This window comes from Danio aesculapii, chromosome 24 (genome assembly GCF_903798145.1).
Source record: "Danio aesculapii chromosome 24, fDanAes4.1, whole genome shotgun sequence".
Lineage (NCBI taxonomy): Eukaryota > Metazoa > Chordata > Actinopteri > Cypriniformes > Danionidae > Danio > Danio aesculapii.
In genome coordinates this window covers 4,904,800-4,922,142 of record NC_079458.1, presented here as the reverse complement: position 1 = coordinate 4,922,142, position 17,343 = coordinate 4,904,800, and the positions used below count along the sequence as shown (strand labels likewise).

General features: G+C 33.2%; 1 protein-coding gene across 1 annotated transcript in view; it reads left to right on the top strand.

The window, feature by feature from the left end:
• The window catches only part of wdr90 (WD repeat domain 90), a 48,986-nt gene that overhangs the window by 23,888 nt on the left and 7,755 nt on the right, over window positions 1–17,343 (top strand). Inside the window, exons 23-36 of the mRNA XM_056450631.1 lie at window positions 2,748–2,909; window positions 3,150–3,278; window positions 6,126–6,256; window positions 6,340–6,374; window positions 7,110–7,232; window positions 7,307–7,542; window positions 7,794–7,896; window positions 7,980–8,101; window positions 8,392–8,548; window positions 9,298–9,488; window positions 9,563–9,731; window positions 10,695–10,824; window positions 15,355–15,523; window positions 16,230–16,352. Coding sequence (XP_056306606.1) covers window positions 2,748–2,909; window positions 3,150–3,278; window positions 6,126–6,256; window positions 6,340–6,374; window positions 7,110–7,232; window positions 7,307–7,542; window positions 7,794–7,896; window positions 7,980–8,101; window positions 8,392–8,548; window positions 9,298–9,488; window positions 9,563–9,731; window positions 10,695–10,824; window positions 15,355–15,523; window positions 16,230–16,352 — 1,980 coding nt within the window. The remainder of the gene's footprint in view (window positions 1–2,747; window positions 2,910–3,149; window positions 3,279–6,125; window positions 6,257–6,339; window positions 6,375–7,109; window positions 7,233–7,306; window positions 7,543–7,793; window positions 7,897–7,979; window positions 8,102–8,391; window positions 8,549–9,297; window positions 9,489–9,562; window positions 9,732–10,694; window positions 10,825–15,354; window positions 15,524–16,229; window positions 16,353–17,343) is intronic.

Genomic DNA, 17,343 nt, shown 5'->3' with positions numbered 1-17,343 from the left:
TCTTCTCTTTTTCTTCTTCTTTTCTATTTCTTCTCTTACTTCTTTTTCTTATTCTTCATCTGCATCTTTTTCTTTTTCTTATGTTTTTCTTATTCTTTGTCTTCGTCTTCATTTTGTTCTTTTTTGTTCTTATTTTTCTTTCTTTTCTTTTCTTTCTTTTCTTTTTGTTTTTTCTTTTCTTCTTTCTTTCTTCTTTCTTTCTTTTTGTTTTTTCTTTTCTTCTTTTTCTTTTTTCTTTCTTCTTTCTTTTTTTTTTTCTTTTTCTTTCTTTTTCTTTCTTTTTTTTTTCTTTCTTTTTCTTTTCTTTTCTTTTTCTTTTTTCTTTTCTTTTCTTCTTTTTTTTCTTTTTTCTTTTTTCTATTTTCTTTTTCTTTCTTTTTTTTTTCTTTTTTTTTTTTTTCTTTTTTTTTTTTTTTTCTTTTTTTTTTTTTTTTTTTTCTTCTATTTTCTTTTCTTTTCCTTTTCTTTTTTTTTTTTTTTTCTTTTTTTTTTCTTTTTCCTTTTCTTCTTTTTTCTTCTTTTTTTCTTTTCTTTTTTTCTTCTTTTTTCATTTTTTTCTTTTTTCTTTTTTCTACCTTTTCTTCTTTTTCTTTCTTTTTCTTCTTTTTTTTTTTTTCTTTTCTTTTCTTTTTTTTTTTTTTTTTTTTTTTTTTTTTTCTACCTTTCTTCTTTTCTTTCTTATTCTTCTTTTTCTCTTTTCTTTTTTCTTTTTAATTTTTTTTTTTTTTTTACTTTTTCTTCTTTTTCTTTCTTTTTTTCTTTTTTCTTTCTTTCTTTTTTTCTTTTTTTTTTTCTTTTTTTCTATTTTCTTTTTTCTCTTTCTTTTTCTTTTTTTTCTTTTTCTTCTATTTTTTTTTTTCTTCTTTTCTTTTTTTTTTCTTTTTTTTTTTTTTTTTTTTTTTTTTTTCTTTTCTTTTTTTTTTTTTTCTTTTTTTTTTTTTTCTTCTTTTCTTTTTCTTTTTTCTTTTTCTTCTATTTCTTTTTTCTTTCTTTCTTTTTCTTTTCTTCTATTTTCATTTTTCTTTCTTTTCTTCTTTTCTTTTTCTTTTTTTCTTTTTCTTCTATTTCTTTTTTCTTTTTCCTTTTTCTTCTTTTTTCTTCTTTTTTTTTTTTTCTTCTTTTTTCATTTTTTTCTTTTTTCTACCTTTTCTTCTTTTTCTTTCTTTTTTCTTCTTTTTCTTCTATTTTCTTCTTTTTTCTTTTCTTCTTTTTTCATTTTTTTCTTTTTTCTTTTTTTCTACCTTTTCTTCTTTTTCTTTCTTTATTCTTCTTTTTTCTTCTTTTTCTTTTTTCTTTTTTCATTTTTTTCTTTTTTTCTACTTTTTCTTCTTTTTCTTTCTTTTTTCTTCTTTTTTCTTCTTTTTCTTCTTTTTAAATTTTTTTCTTTTTCTTCTATTTTCTTTTTTCTACTTTTTCTTTTTTTCTTTCTGTTTTCTTCTTTTTTCTTTTTTTCTACTTTTTTTCTTCTTCTTATTTCTTCTTTGTTTTCTTTTTTACTTTTTTCTTTTTTCTTCTGTTTTTCTTTTCTTTTTCTTTTTTCATTTTTTTCTTCTATTTTCTTATTTTTTCAACTTTTTTCTTTCTTTCTTTTTTTTCTTCTTTCTTTTTCTTTTTTTCTTTTTCTTACTTTTCTTTCTTTTTTCTTTTTCTTTTTTCATTTTTTTCTACTTTTTTCTTTCTTTTTCTTTTTTTTTTTCTTTTTTCTTTTCTTTTTTCTTTTTTTTTCTTTTTTCTTTTTTCTTTTCTTTTTCTTTTCTATTGTTTCCTTTTTTCTTTTTTCTTTTCTTTTTCTTCTTTTTCTTCTTTTTCTTTTTTTTTCTTTTCTTTTTTTCTCTTTTTTTTTTTTTTTTCTTTTTCTATTTCTTCTTTTTCTTTTCTTTTTTTCTTTTTTTTTTTTTTCTTTTTTTTCTTTTTTTTTTTCTTTTTTTTCTTTTTTCTTTTTCTACCTTTTCTTCTTTTCTTTCTTATTTTCTTTTTCTATTTCATTTTTCTTTTTTTCTACTTTTTCTTCTTTTTCTTTCTTTTTTCTTCTTTTTTTCTTTTTCTTCTTTTTAAATTTTTTTCTTTTTCTTCTATTTTCTTCTTTTTTTCTTTTTTCTACTTTTTTCTTTTTCTTTCTGTTTTCTTTTTTTTCTTTTTTCTACTTTTTTTCTTTCTATTTTCTTCTTTTTTCTTTTTTCTACTTTTTCTTTTTCTTTCTGTTTTCTTCTTTTTTTCTTTTTTCTACTTTTTTCTTCTTCTATTTTCTTCTTTTTTTCTTTTTTCTACTTTTTTCTTTTTCTTTCTGTTTTCTTCTTTTTTTCTTTTTTCTACTTTTTTCTTCTTCTATTTTCTTCTTTTTTTCTTTTTTCTACTTTTTTTCTTCTTCTATTTTCTTCTTTTTTTCTTTTTTCTACTTTTTTCTTTTTCTTTCTGTTTTCTTCTTTTTCTTTTTCTTTTTTCATTTTTTTCTTCTATTTTCTTATTTTTTCAACTTTTTTCTTTTTCTTTCTTTTTTTTTTCTTTCTTTTTCTTTTTTTCTTTTTCTTCTTTTTCTTTCTTTTTTCTTTTTCTTTTTTCATTTTTTTCTACTTTTTTCTTTTTCTTTCTTTTTCTTTTTTTCTTTTCTTTTTCTTTGTAATCTTCTTATTACTAGTATTTTCTATATTAGCTGATTTTTGCATTTTATTAATTGAAAACAAATGTAATAGCTTTTATCACATTTCGCACATTTCAAGCTAAACAGTGTTTGTATCTGTGTGTGTCAGCTGCTCCGGGTTGATGTGAGCATTGTGGATGTTGAGAGCTCAACTCTGGACTCTGCTCTAAATGTGTGTTTTTCACCTGCATCACTGTCACACCTGCTCATCTCCACATCCGCCAATAAAATCCTCTGGATCGACACACACACAGGACAGCTGCTCAGACAGGTGAAACACTGCAGGGAGATAGCAATGTCTGGTTTTAGGGTTCCCATGGGTCATTAGATTACTTATGCATGAGTAAATTTTACAGTTGTGGATAATGATATTCCGTTTTGATATTATGCAAAACACAACAGCAGCCTGTTTTTCAATCATAAGTCATGGAAATCTAGCTTTTTGGTCAGAAAAAAAAGTCATGGAGTTTTTCTATTCTCTGTTTTTAGTCTGATTATTTCTGTGCTACAGGTGTCTGAGGTGCACAAGCATCAGTGTGAGTCTCTAGCGGTCAGTGAAGATGCTCAGTATCTGCTCACAGCCGGCCAAAACTCGCTCAAGGTCTGGGATTATGACATGCAGCTGGACATCAATTCACAGGTCTGTCCCATTGAAGACTGGATTTCATGAGGGCTGTCGATTAATTGTCTTATAAATAAATGCAATTATGATGATTTATTGTCTGTTATGGTGCTTTGATGATTCATTTTCAGTTTTGGGGCTCATACAGAAATCACTAAATGACTATATATACTGAAAATGACTGCAAATAAACTGTATATAAAGCATAGTTAGTTTATTTGAATGTGTGAATGGAGTATTTTTAATTCTAATGGTTGAAAATGAATATGTAAAATGTATTACACGGTATATATGAAATATACTTGCAGCATGGTGGCTCAGTGGTTAGCAAACTCGCCTCACAACAAGAAGGTCGCTGGTTTGAGTCCCGGCTGGGCCAGTTGGCATTTCTGTGTGGAGTTAGCATGTTCTCCTTGTGTTGGCGTGGGTTTCCTCCGGGTGCTCCGGTGTTCCCCACAGCCCAAACACATGCGCTACAGGTGAATTAGGTAAAACAAAATTGGCCATAGAGTATGACCGGGTTCATACGGTCATGGAAAACCTGGAAAGTCATGGAATTTTGACATGGCATTTTCCAGGCCTTGAAAAGTTTTGGAAAAACAATAAGCCACAAAGTTTTACATTTACATTTAGTCATTTAGCAAACGCTTTTATCCAAAGCGACTTACAAATGAGGACAAGGAAGCAATTTACACAACTATAAGAGCAGCAGTGAATAACTGCTATAGACAAGTTTCAGGTGTGTAAAGTCTAAGAAGCTAAGCAGTAGTAAAAAATGTTTTTTTTTTTTTTTGTTTTTTTTTTTTTGGAGAGAGAGAGAGAGAGACAGACAGACAGAGAGAGAGAGAGGGCACAGTTAGTGGTATAGCCAGAGAGGCAGTTACAGATTAGGAAGGAAAGTGGAGACTAAACAGTTGCGTTTTTAGTCGTTTCTTGAAGACAGCAAGTGACTCTGCTGTTCTGATGCAGTTAGGGAGTTCATTCCACCAACTGGGCAGATTGAATGCGAGAGTTCGGGAAAGTGATTTCTTCCCTCTTAGGGATGGAACAACGAGGCGACGTTCATTCACAGAACGCAAGTTTCTGGAGGGCACATATATCTGCAGAAGTGAGAGCAGATATGAAGGAGCCAAGCTAACGGTCACTTTGTAAGCAAACATCAGAGCTTTGAATTTGATGCGAGCAGCAACTGGCAGCCAGTGCAAACGGGTGAGTAGCGGAGTGACATGTGCTCTTTTGGGTTCATCAAAGACCACTCGTGCTGCTGCATTCTGAAGCAGCTGAAGAGGTTTGATAGAACTAGCTGGTAGCCCGGCTAGCAGAGAGTTGCAATAGTCCAGTTTGGAGAGAACAAGAGCTTGAACAATGAGTTGAGCTGTATGTTCAGATAGGAAGGGTCGGACCTTTCTGATGTTGTAGAGTGCGAATCTGCAAGATCGAGCAATTCTAGAAATGTGCTCAGAGAAGTTTAGTTGGTCATTAATTTTGGATGCAGTGATGGTTGCTCCGTCCATCTGGATTGAAAAGTTATGGTGAAGAGTCGGGTTGGCAGAAACTTCAAGCATTTGCGTTTTCGTGAGGTTAAGAAAGGTCAACTAGAATGACCTGTAAACTTGAATATAGGTTAGTTGTCTTTACTTCTGTTCTGTCTTTGGCCAAAAACATGGTCTCACATTATGAATGCTGCGTAAGCATTCATTCATTCATTCATTCATTCATTTCCCTTCGGATTAGTCTTAATTTCAGAGGTGCCACAGTGGGAATGAACCGCCATGGGTAAGCATTATCTAAATAAATTTTACATACAATAGATATGTAAAATAAATTCAAACTAAATAGATTTGTTTTTTGTTTTATGATATGCTGTAAAAAATTTGACTTGCATTGTTTTTCTTATTATTTTGCGATGTGTGTGTATATGTATGTATATATATATATATGTGTATATATATATATATATATATATATATATATATATATATATATATATATATATATATATATATATATATATAAACAGACATTACATAAACATTAGGTCATGAAAATTTACTTGAAAGTCCTGGAAAAGTCATGGAAAATGATGGAATTTTAGTAGTAAAAATGTGTATGAACCCTGGTCTGAGTGTGTGTGTGTGTGTGAGAATGTGAGAGTGTATGGGTGTTTCCCAGTACTGGGTTGCAGCTGGAAGGGCATCTGCTGCTTAAAACATATGCAGGAATGGTTGGCAGTTCATTCTGCTGTGGCAGCTCCTAATAAATCAGGGACTAAGCTTAAGGAAAATGAATAAAATATACTTTTTTATATCTGTGAAATCCAAACAAACTTGTATGTTAAATGTGTGATTTGCATATATTATCATATATCATATTTTCATATGGGGATTTGTCATGCTTTTTATTTATTAAGGAATTGTTAAAATAATTGACACTTTTGCAAGTTGACACTTTGCACCTTTCAATGTTAAAGTAATTCATTACATTAATAATGTTACAAGGAATTCAAATTGGCCTAAAATAAAATAAATGGATACAGTACATGTAAAACACACATGACAGAATTGTTTTTTTAGCAATGAGTTGTTGGCATTGCTGGTGTTTTACATTTTTTTAACTAGTTATTAGTAAAGAGACACTGTAGAGTGCAATTTATGAAACAATTTTTCTATATTTTGGTTCATGTATTTAGCAAAAACCTATTAATGGAATTGTGGCAGTCTGAAACAAACAAGCTTGGATTAAATAACTGCAATTACATGGATATTTAATAATGCAACCGGCCTAACTGTCAGTGAGATGATGATGATGATGATGATGATGATGATGATGTGTGTGTGTCTGTATGTATGTGTGTGTGTCCTGCAGGTGTTCATCGGTCACTCTGAGCCCATCAGACAGGTGAGGTTTACTTCAGATCAGGTGGGTGTGGTCACTGCAGGCGACGCCCTCTTCTTCTGGGACTTCCTAGCTCCTCCACAGCAGAGTGAACGTTGCAGGTATTAAAGTTGTCTTTCTTTATCAATGTACCATGAAGTATCTAGAATTTTAATTTGTTGAACGCTTTCTCTGTTCCTACCAGGTCTCCGGCTTTAAACGTCTCTTCTCGTAAAACAGGTATTATGGGCTATTTGTTTAGTCAGATTTTTTGCAAGAGTAATAGTTATTAGATCAATCTCACAAATTAATTTAAAGAAAATTCGCAAAATGAAAACGAAGCTATGCAAATTTTAAGAAAAGCTGATTTTAAATAGATTTTAGACCTGCATTGGACTTTTAATTGAAAAGAATCATTTGATGTTGGCTTTCATTTACATTTTACCTGATTATTGCATTAAAAAAAAGATAATACTACATAATATATATACAATAAAAGTGTTATGTATATATGCACACACACATGTTTATTTATTAAAATGTCGACAAATAAATAAATGTAATAAATTGATTTAATAAATGTTTACAAAATGTTAATACAATTTTTTTTGGATGAACTTTATTAAATCAAGAACAAACATCCAGAAATTGAAATGACACATTTTTTTGTATTGAAAGCGTGTTTATTTTCCTTTATTTATTGCTTCAAATGGTGATTTTTATTATATTTATGTGTATATGTATATTATTTATATGTATGGTAATAAAAATGATATGAAATGAAGTATTCAATTACATTTTAAAAGCTGTAGATTAAAAGTAAACGTTGTTTAATTTTCTTGCTGTTATGCAAAGTAATTTTGTACTTAATATCATTTTCATATTGAATTCTTAATAATTTTTTATTCACATTTAACATTTTTAATCATTTGTTTTGAGTCTTTAATGATGTCCGTTCTGCTTCTCTTTGTTCAGCTCAAAGTTGGGCGGGGCTTAATATATCAGAGCTGTCCAATGAGAAACCTCGAGAGGCATTATTTCAGCCCTCCTCACCGCCGGTCATGAATTTTCTTTCCACCGAGAGGAATGACACTGAAGGTATTGTACATGTTCATAACAAGTAATAATTCTCATTCTTATCTCAGTGTTCCTCAAATACTTTATTCCTCTAGATTTACTGTGCAAATCAGCTGCTGATATTCAGCTAAGTCCCACAACAGGCCACCCCCACTCCCCTCCCCCCAGACACGCCTCCTTCCTCAGAGTAACTGAGTGGGAAAAGGACGAGGTCACGCCCACTCTCTCAGGCAACCAATCAGGATCTGAGAAAACACAAGGACACATGTCAATCCGTCCAGACTGTTATAAACACTTCACTCCACGATTCAAGACTTCTGTTCTGGATCAGGTGTGTTTCAAATGTATTATTCATTAATATTTAAAGTAAAGCTATTAAAAATATTTAGCATACAGTGTCTTTTTACCCAGGGTACAAAGTACAGGAGTTTAATAGTGAGAGTTAGTTTTCTCTGATCTGTATTTTAAATAACCTGATCACCCCCCCCCCCCCCCCCCCCCCCCCCCCCCCCCCCCCCCCCCCCCAATCGTCAATGTATAAATTGCACCCTGTTTTACCACTCTTTTTTTTCCTGTTTTTAGGCAGTTGTAGCTCCGCCCCCAGGACAGGCGGGGCTGAGTCTGAAAGCTGTGATTGGCTATAATGGAAATGGGCGTAACAATATGGTCTGGAATCCAGACACGGGTAAAAACTTAACTTGATGTAAACTCTTTATGTCCTCACTCAGTGCCTGTATACACACAGTTGTTTACATCTTTTATGTGCAGGTTTGTTTGTGTACACCTCTGGAAGTATCGTCATCATTGAAGATCTTCACACAGGCTCACAGAAACAGTGGTTCGGACACACAGAAGAGATCTCAACGCTCGCCGTCACCCATGATGCACTGGTACTTCATACAGGACATGCATTATTTACTTTATATACATAAAATACAGTTGAAGTCAAAATTATTCGCTCGCTTGTGAATTTTTTTCTTCTTCAAAAATTTCCCAAATTATGTTTAACAGCAGTTTTTAATTTTTAAAATCCATTTTAAGGTCAATATTATTAGCCCCCTTAAGCAATATGAGCTAATAATTCTGACTTCAACTGTATATAAATCATCAGAAATAATTATTGTTAGCAAATATTTTGGAGATTTCCCCTTTATGAACCCTCTTTCTGATTTACTCACAGACGGTTGCATCTGCATCAGGGGGTGGAGCCTCATGCAGCAGCCTCGTCTTCATATGGAATGTTCAAGATGGTTCCTGTAGAAACAGGCTCTCGTATCACAATGGAGCAGTGCAAAGCCTTACGTTTTCCAGGGATGACATGTACCTTCTGTCTGTGGGTCAGTGTTTGACGTTTCGTGTTGTTAAACAGTCAAAAAGAAAAAGTTATTAGTATTGACCCAGAAGTAACCCAGAAGTATTTTTTACATTTTTCTTAATATTTTCTTAAATTACAAATGCAGTTTTTTGTTTATTTTGTTTAAAACAAAAAATTGGAGAATTTTTACTAAAATAATTGAAATTTTTAAGCTTTAATATCCTGTGCAACATTTTTTATAATGCATATTGGACCCAGAAGTTTTTTTTTTAAATAAAATTTTACAAATGCTTTATCTTTTTAATTACAAATGCTGTTTTTTTTTGTTTGTTTATTTTGTTTGCTTGTAAATTAAAGAATATTTGCTAAAATAATAATTATTATTATTTTTTAATATCGTGTGCATTAACTCTTATAATGCATTTTGGACCCAGTTTTGACCCAGAAGTAACCCAGAAGTTTTTTTTTTTTTTTTTTTTTTTGCTTGTAAATTAGAGAATGTTTACTAAAATAATTGTCATTGTCTTTACCTTTAAAATTTTTTGCATTAATTTTTATAATGCATTTTGGGCCCAGTTTTGACCCAGAAGTGATGCATCTTTCTTTAGGTTAAATTTTACAGATGCATACCTTTTATATTGTATGTGTATGTACGTGCTTTTATGTATTTATACACTTGTAGTTATTTTTATAATTTTTATTATAATTTTTTTTTTTATGTTTTGTTTTTGTTATTGGTTATTTTTGTAATGACGTATTATCTGCTTTCAGGTGATTTTTCAGAGCCGGTGGTGGCGCTGTGGAGCACTCTCTCATTTGAGCTGCTCTGCACCATTCAGCTCTCCATTCCTCTGCACGATGCTGCTTTCTCCCCATTCACTGCTAATGAGCTGATGCTCGTCGGCAGCAGTGCTGTTGTCTTTACTCGAATACACACACACAACAACACCACTGAACTTCAGGTACTAACACACACCATATGCATGCATGAAAATACAGCTAATCTTTCTTCAACTCATGCATTTACTCCCTTCAGGTGCAGAAAGTGGGCTTACCTGATGCAGTCGGACAGGCAGAAGTGACATCAGTGTGTTATAGCTCTTGCAATATCTTCTACACAGGCGCAAACAGTGGCCATGTGTGTGTGTGGGACTGTAACACACAACGCTGCTTTGTAACCTGGGAAGCAGATAGAGGAGAGATCGGTATGTGTGTGGGTTTTGGCTTTGTTATCAGTGTTGCCAGATTGGGTGGTTTTGAATTTGATTGTGCGGGTAAAAAATGACATAGGCGGGTTGACAAAGTTTGGGTGGTTTTGAAATGTACATTTTATATGCAAATTATTTAACAAAACATATCTGTGTGCTCCTACTCCATTAAGTTAGTAATGCCCAGTGCATGGTGCAAACTGTGTGGGCCCATCCACTAGAGGAGGTGAAGGAAAGTTGTATCAATCTGACTCCTCTTCGCATGCACACGCGTCACACAGTGCCTGCAGTTAAACTCAGCGGTTTATCATAACACTATTATCGATCATTTTTTTCAGCAAGAACAAACACAGAAATGTTTTCTGATTGGCAAGCAGCACCTAAATATGTTCAAAAGAATCTAAAATGCCAAATGGGTCAATTTTATACCACATTTTGGAAAGTAAAGCATACTCTTATCGGTAGTGTAAGTTTTGCTGTAATTTTACTATTGTGGTTCTGTGACTGCTGGTGTTGGTGGCTGTATGGTTAAAAAAATATATAACAGTTAAAGTAACTATATTAATTTCTGATTTGGATAATTTTTAATTAAATACAGTAATAATCTAATATTTTAGGCATTTTTGGGCATTTGGGTAGGTTTTGGACAGCTTTTGGGCTGGAAAAAGTCAGTTATATCTGGCAACACTGTTTGTTATCTGTGTTGCTGGCAGACACTAGCTACGTTTACATGGACACTACGTCTGTATTGCACTTCAATAAAGCTAAAATCGACATACTCCACATGTCTTAATTACTTTTGTGTTTAGTTTGATTATGACTAGTCTAATTAAGGTCATCAAAAATCGGTGTTTACATAGTAGACTCTTAATCAGAGTATTGTCTTAATTATATTAAAATCGGACTATTGGTGTCCATGTAAACGTACTCAGTATTATAATAAATATGTGTTTTTTATAGGTGTGTTGGTTTGCCGTGGAAATAAGCTGGTCACTGGCAGCAATACTAAAAAATTGAGACTGTGGTCTGTAGCTTTGGTCCAGGCTCTGAGCAACTCTAATAACAAGAGGAGCAGAGCACAGGATGATGGGTAAATATGGATGTGTTCAGTAAAATATTACTGTCCCAAAACTTTTTAGTATCATTCATTTTACAGAGACAAACCTGTTTCCACATTTACATTTAGTCATATAGCATACACTTTTATCTAAACTGACTTACAATTGAGGAGGCATTCAGCGATTCAACAAGAATAGGCAATACACACAACAAGGGCAAATTATACAAAGGAACTGTTAGTGCTCAGAGAGTGCCAGAGTGAGGAGGGGGAGTTTTTTTAAGAGAGACATAAGAGTGTTTCTACAGGTGGTTTGTCAAGCCCACTCACCTGTGTAGGGTTGTCATGATACAGGAATTCGGTACCAATCGATACTGAAATTTTGAGCGCTGTTGAGCAACAGAAATGAAGGTAATTGGCCGTGAAGGTCATCAGTTCACCGAACTCACTATTGTTTACTGAGTGTGACCACAGATACAGGGACACTGGAGCGTTTTAAAGCCGCGATTCATCAGCGGATCTCTCATATGTCAGCTGATAGACAAACCAGCTGATTGACGTGACTTTAAAACACTCCAGTGTCCCTGTATCCCTGTATCTGTGGTCACACTCAGTAAACAGCGGGGAGTTCAGTGAACTGAGGATCTTTTTTTTTTTTTCCAAATATATTTTTATTGAACATTTTTGGTGCAAAAACATGTCAGAAAATTACATTGAGTAGAAAGATAATATCTGTCATACATGTAGTTTGAGTTTTTTTGAGTTCTGACCCCCACATGTGAAATAAACATAAAATAATAATAATAATAGTAAATAAAATTACATTGTAATTAAATAAACAACAAATAAATAATAATAACACTAATAATAATAAAAAATAAAATAAAATAAAAATTCACAATATTACATTGCAAAAAGGCATTTTACATTTCTTTTGTCCAGGCTGAGTCTAACAGACAAGCTTTTAGTCTTAGAGACTTAGAGGTTCCTAGATAATCAAAGAAAAGGTCGCAGGTCCGATATAATAGAAAAGGTTTATTCTTCATAGCTGTGGAGAAAGCCTCAAGTGGGATTATGCTGCAGACTGCAAGCAGCCATTGATTTAAACTGGGCGGTTCTTCATTAATCCACTTTACAAGGATACATTTCCGAGCAAAAATATGTAGCAAGTCTCTGTTCCGAAAATTATAAGGTATATCATCATTGAGGCCCAGTAAGCAAGTCTTTGCTCCCAATCGAAATGTACATTTAAAGATGGTGTCGAGCTGCAGTCTAATCAAGTCCCAAAACTGCTGTATAAAAGGACAACTCCACATGCAGTGATAGAAGGTTCCAATGTCTAATTTACATTTCACACACAGCTCAGACAGACCTGGATTCATTTTATGTCTGACCTCAGGTGTAATAAACAGTCTATGTAAAATTTTAAATTGTCTTTCCCAAGCAGAATTTGAGGCTAACACACCAAGAGGGTTGCTACATAGATCCAACCAGGAATCATTGTCAATTACATTACCCAGATCAGCTTCCCATTTACACTTAAATGAGTCAAGGTTCTCAGTTTTAATATTACAAAGGGTGTTATAGACGCGCCGTGTGATACATTTGACCTGCTTATAAATGGCAAGAAGTGATTCAATTGGGGAAATACCAAATCCTCCTGGGTAATCTCTATATTTAGTCAAGATGAACTGAGGATCTTCACGGCCAATCACCGTCATTTCTGTTGAGCTTGTGAACACAATGGCAAATCTGTTTAGGAACGCGATCAACAGCGCTCAAATGTTTGCCGGAAATGGACGTTTTTTAAAATTTCAGTACTGATTGATATCGAATTCCAGTATCGTGACAACCCTACACCCGTGTGAGGCACACTTCATGAATGCACTTTGTTTGGAGATGTGTTTGGTGCAAATGTGCAAAAACTGGTGCATGCGTGGGTTAAAATCTCAGAGAGATGAAAGAGTGTGTTTTCTGGAGGTGCTTTGTCAAGCCCACTCAGCTGTGTGAGGCACACTCAGAATTGCATAATTGTTTCTGCCTCATTTGTGAAACATAAATAGGTAATTGTGAGGTTTTGTAAAAATATCTGTCACGAGAAATATGCTGTGCCTCATTTAAGCTGTTAAAATTCTATACTTTTTTATTTATTTAAAAAAATATATATATTATGCAAACAGATACACAAATTACAGGAGACAAATTATGTACAAAAGACAAAATACAAACATTTAATTCATGTTAATTTCTCTAGCACTTTTACAATGTAGATCATAGTAAATTGAAACAGTGTAGTTCAGTTTTTAGTGTTTAAGTTCAGTTTAGTGTGGTTTAATATTCACTGCTGAAAATCCAAACACTGAAGAGCAAATCCATCGATGCACAGCTCTACAGGTCCCGAACCATGCAAGCCAGTGGCGACAGCAGTGAGGAAAACACTTCACCAATTGGCGAAAGTGAAGAATAAAAAAACCTTGAGAGTAACCAGGCTCAGTCGGGCACGGGTATTGACATAAATTTTATCGTGATTCGATATAATATAATTTATCAACCCTGCTCTGGGTTAATCTGCCATACACAGGTCTTTAATGCAGATAAATCTCCTCAGGTGTTTACATAATTATGCATTCAAGAATTAATAACTGTATATAAAAGTTCAGGTTGTTGTAGATAAAATAGAATGCTGAAAACGTGAAATCATTTTCCATTAGGTTAGATATTAATTAGTTAGTATATCATTAAAACATCTTTAATTAAGCCTCTCCACTCAATCGTCACTTTTGTGTATTTACCATGCTTGTAGTTTAACATTTTTCGACCATGTTTGTAGTTTTAATCAAGTTTAATCGAACACACTATGATTTGGGACACTATTTCTGTTTTTTGAAATATCATTTTGAATGGATAGTATGTGAATTAGGATGCAGCAATTGTGTAGTTGTAGGTACATGGTTTAAAACAATCATAATTAAAGTAATAGTTCACCCAGAAATGAAAGTTTGCTCACTATTTACTTACCTTCAAGTGGTTCCAAACTTGTATGAGTTTATGAACACAAAAGAAGATTTTTTTTTTTGTGATTATTTATTTTTTTGCAGAACAAAGCCAGCATACATATCTAGCAACAACTATAGGTTTAGGTTTTTAGGTTTAACAACTTTATTAATCCCACCAGGGGCAATTAGATTAGGGTAATAGCATTTCATGATACAACGAACACATAAAGAGACAAATCAATTACAAACAGTGTTAAAAAAAACAAGCAAAAAAAAAAAAACAAATCCAAACAATCCAATCCAGCATGCTTCATGTATAACTTCATAAATAGTTAAAAAAAAAAACACAACCTTGGAAAAACACATGTATTAGAAATGTAAATTTAAAACTTGCTAATATGTAATGTTGTAAAGTCTTATTGCCTCTGGAACAAAGGTAAAGTTATATCTGTTGGAAGAGCATTTAATGCGTCTTAACCTTCTTCCAGAGGGCAACAGAACAAAAAAAGGCTTCAGAGGATGGGAGTCATCTCTTATCACATTTTGAGTTTTCCTTAATACTTGCTGTTCATGTAACTCCACTAGACTCCTCAGAGGTAAACCAATAATCTTGGAGCAAATCTTGACTAAATTTTGAAGTCGAGTTTTCTCTCTTACGGAAAGTGTAGAGAACCAGCATAAAAAGGAAAAGCTTAATAAACTCTTGATATAGGTGGTATAAAAAGTTCTCAGTATACGTTTTTCTACACAGAAAGAGTTCAGTTTTCTAAGAACATACAATCTCTGATGCACTTTCGTAGCAACAGCTTCTGAATTCTGCTGGAACTTTAATGTGGTATCAAATATTGTACCAAGATACTTATATTCCTGTACCCTTTCAGCTTGTTTTCTATTAGAATACTTCACTTCTAAGGCATTTTTTCTAAAATCAATTACCGTCTCTTTTGTTTTTGTGATATTCAGTTGTAGTTCAGCTTCTTTGCACCACTTAAAAAACCCATTATGATTATCGCTGTCATTACAATCTGTATTTGTTAACAAGGATAAAAAAACGTCGTCAGCATACTTGATTATATGGCAAATGTTCTTAGTGCTATGACATTCATTTGTGTACAATATAAAAAGAATTGAGGACAGCACACAACCCTATATACAAGCCAGGGTTTGCATTACATGAAAAACATTTAAATAAATAAATAAATAACAATACAAAGGAAAAGAACAACTCTGGGGTGAGAAGTTTACAAAAGAAGATATTTTGAAGAATGCTGAAAACTTGTAACCATTGACAAACATAGTAGGGAAAACGCATACTATGGAAGTCAATGGTAAGAGATTTCCAACATTTTTTAAAATATCTTCTTCTGCATTCAACAGGTATGGAACAAGTAAAGAATGAAAAAATAAGCACAGAATTTTTATTTTTGGTTGAACTATCTCTTTGAGATACTATTAAGCTATTCAAATAAGGTAGAAACAGGTTTCAGTGATGATATTTTGTGTATGTTTGTCTTAATTACTCTTGAAATATATATTAAAAAACCTTGACTTATTTTGAACCCATAAGAGCTCAGGTGCAGCTTGAGCAAGAGCTGCTGTTGGACGGTACCGTGGTCGGTGCTGCATTTGATGATGTCATGGACATGGGGATTGTGGGTACGACAGCGGGAACCCTGTGGTACATCAACTGGACTGACAGCACCAGCATACGGCTGATCAGCGGGCATAAGAGCAAGGTGCAACACAAAAACGCATGTTCTTATCTGGCACATTAAACATTAGCAAAAATTTCTAGAAACCAAAAGTTGAAATGAGGATTCTGAGCAATTCCAGCGTTATGGATGTGACTTTTGCAGTAAAAACACAAAACATAAATTCAGAGAGAAAGTATATGTTAACATTATATTGAAACATCTGTTTATATTTTCCAAAACTACTAACCACAGAGTTAAGGAAGCTGGAAAATATCAATCTGTAAACATTTTTTGTAGATTAAAAATTTAGGGAAATCACCATGCGTTATGGATTTTTTAGAGCATGCAAGAAATTCTGTGAATTAAACTACACAATCCAACAGAAATAAAGCTAATCAAAAGGATAAGAGTCGGCTCATTATACAACAAACATGATTGACTTTATTTTATTTGACATTTTTGCAGTTATGAGGAAAAAGCTTCATTGTGGGTGTGACGTCTCGCTGTTTTGAATGTGACAGATGTGAAATTCCCACTTGTTGACTTCAGTAAATCAAAAATAATAGTTTGAAAACATTGACAGAGACATTTTTGAGTGTTTTACAGTACTGTCAAATACAAGCCTACACAAAAAAAAACGTGAAAGGGTCTCGCTATTTTGGTGAAAACTGCTTTTTTTTCATAGCAAGGTTGACATTTGCATGGAATTGCTCAGATGTGTTGTTACATTGTTGTATTGGTGTTGTAGGTGAACGGTTTGGTTTGTAGTCCAGACGAGCAGCATTTCGTCACGTGTGGGCAGGATGGCAGTGTCAGAGTTTGGACGCTGCAGAGCCACGAACTGCTGGTGCAGTTTCAGGTGCTCAACCAGGTCAGTTTAAACACTGTAATATGATAATAAATATGTATGATAAATACAGTAATAGGGCAGCACAGTGTGCTCAGTGGTTAGCACTGTTGCCTCACCGCAAGAAGGTTGCTGGTTCAAGTCCCGGCTGGGCCAGCTGTCATTTCTGTGTGGAGTTTGCATGTTCTCCCCGTGTAGGCGTTGGTCTCATCCGGATGCTCCGGTTTCCCCCACAAATCCAAAGACATGCGCTATAGTTAAGCGGCAACCTCCTGCTCTCCCTCATGAAGCCAATACGGAAGTAACTGAAACTGTAATTCATTGAAATTCCGCTAGTCCTGGCTCCATATAGCAAATTTCTATTGACCCCACTTTTAAAACGACCAATTTACAACAGAAAAAATTTGTTTACAGCCTGGTACAAAGAACGAATTTGGTTTATATAGCTAATATTACCCTTCATGACAACTGTGAGGGGGTGAATTTATTTATAACTCATCCATTTCCTTTATATTAGGTTATATTAAGTTTGCATAATTAAGGGTGTGGACACTTGAGTGACAGCTAGGTCTCGCTGGTCGCCGTCACTTCACCTCAGCTGATTTCAGCTGATTAGCCTCTGAACTTGGCATATTCATCGTATATTTGTTTTGTTATGTTGTGGCTTTACATAGTCAGTTGCCTTTTGGAATTATTTACAATTATATATACTATACTATACTATACTATACTATACTATACTATACTTACTATTATCAGACGATATGGGATGCTGTGTGCATTTAATTGTGCTCACAAACCATTCACATGGCCTCCATTTCCCAGGTGAGTGAAATTAAATACTTGTATACCATCTCTATAAATGTGTGTTTTATTTAAGATCATTTATCATTAATAATATTCTTTAGAGCTGTAATGCCCTCTAGAATCTGACAGATTGATTAGCTGTAGGCTCTAGAACAGTCATCTGAAGCGTTATCATACAGTGTTATGCCTGGAGTTCATCAATAGTCTT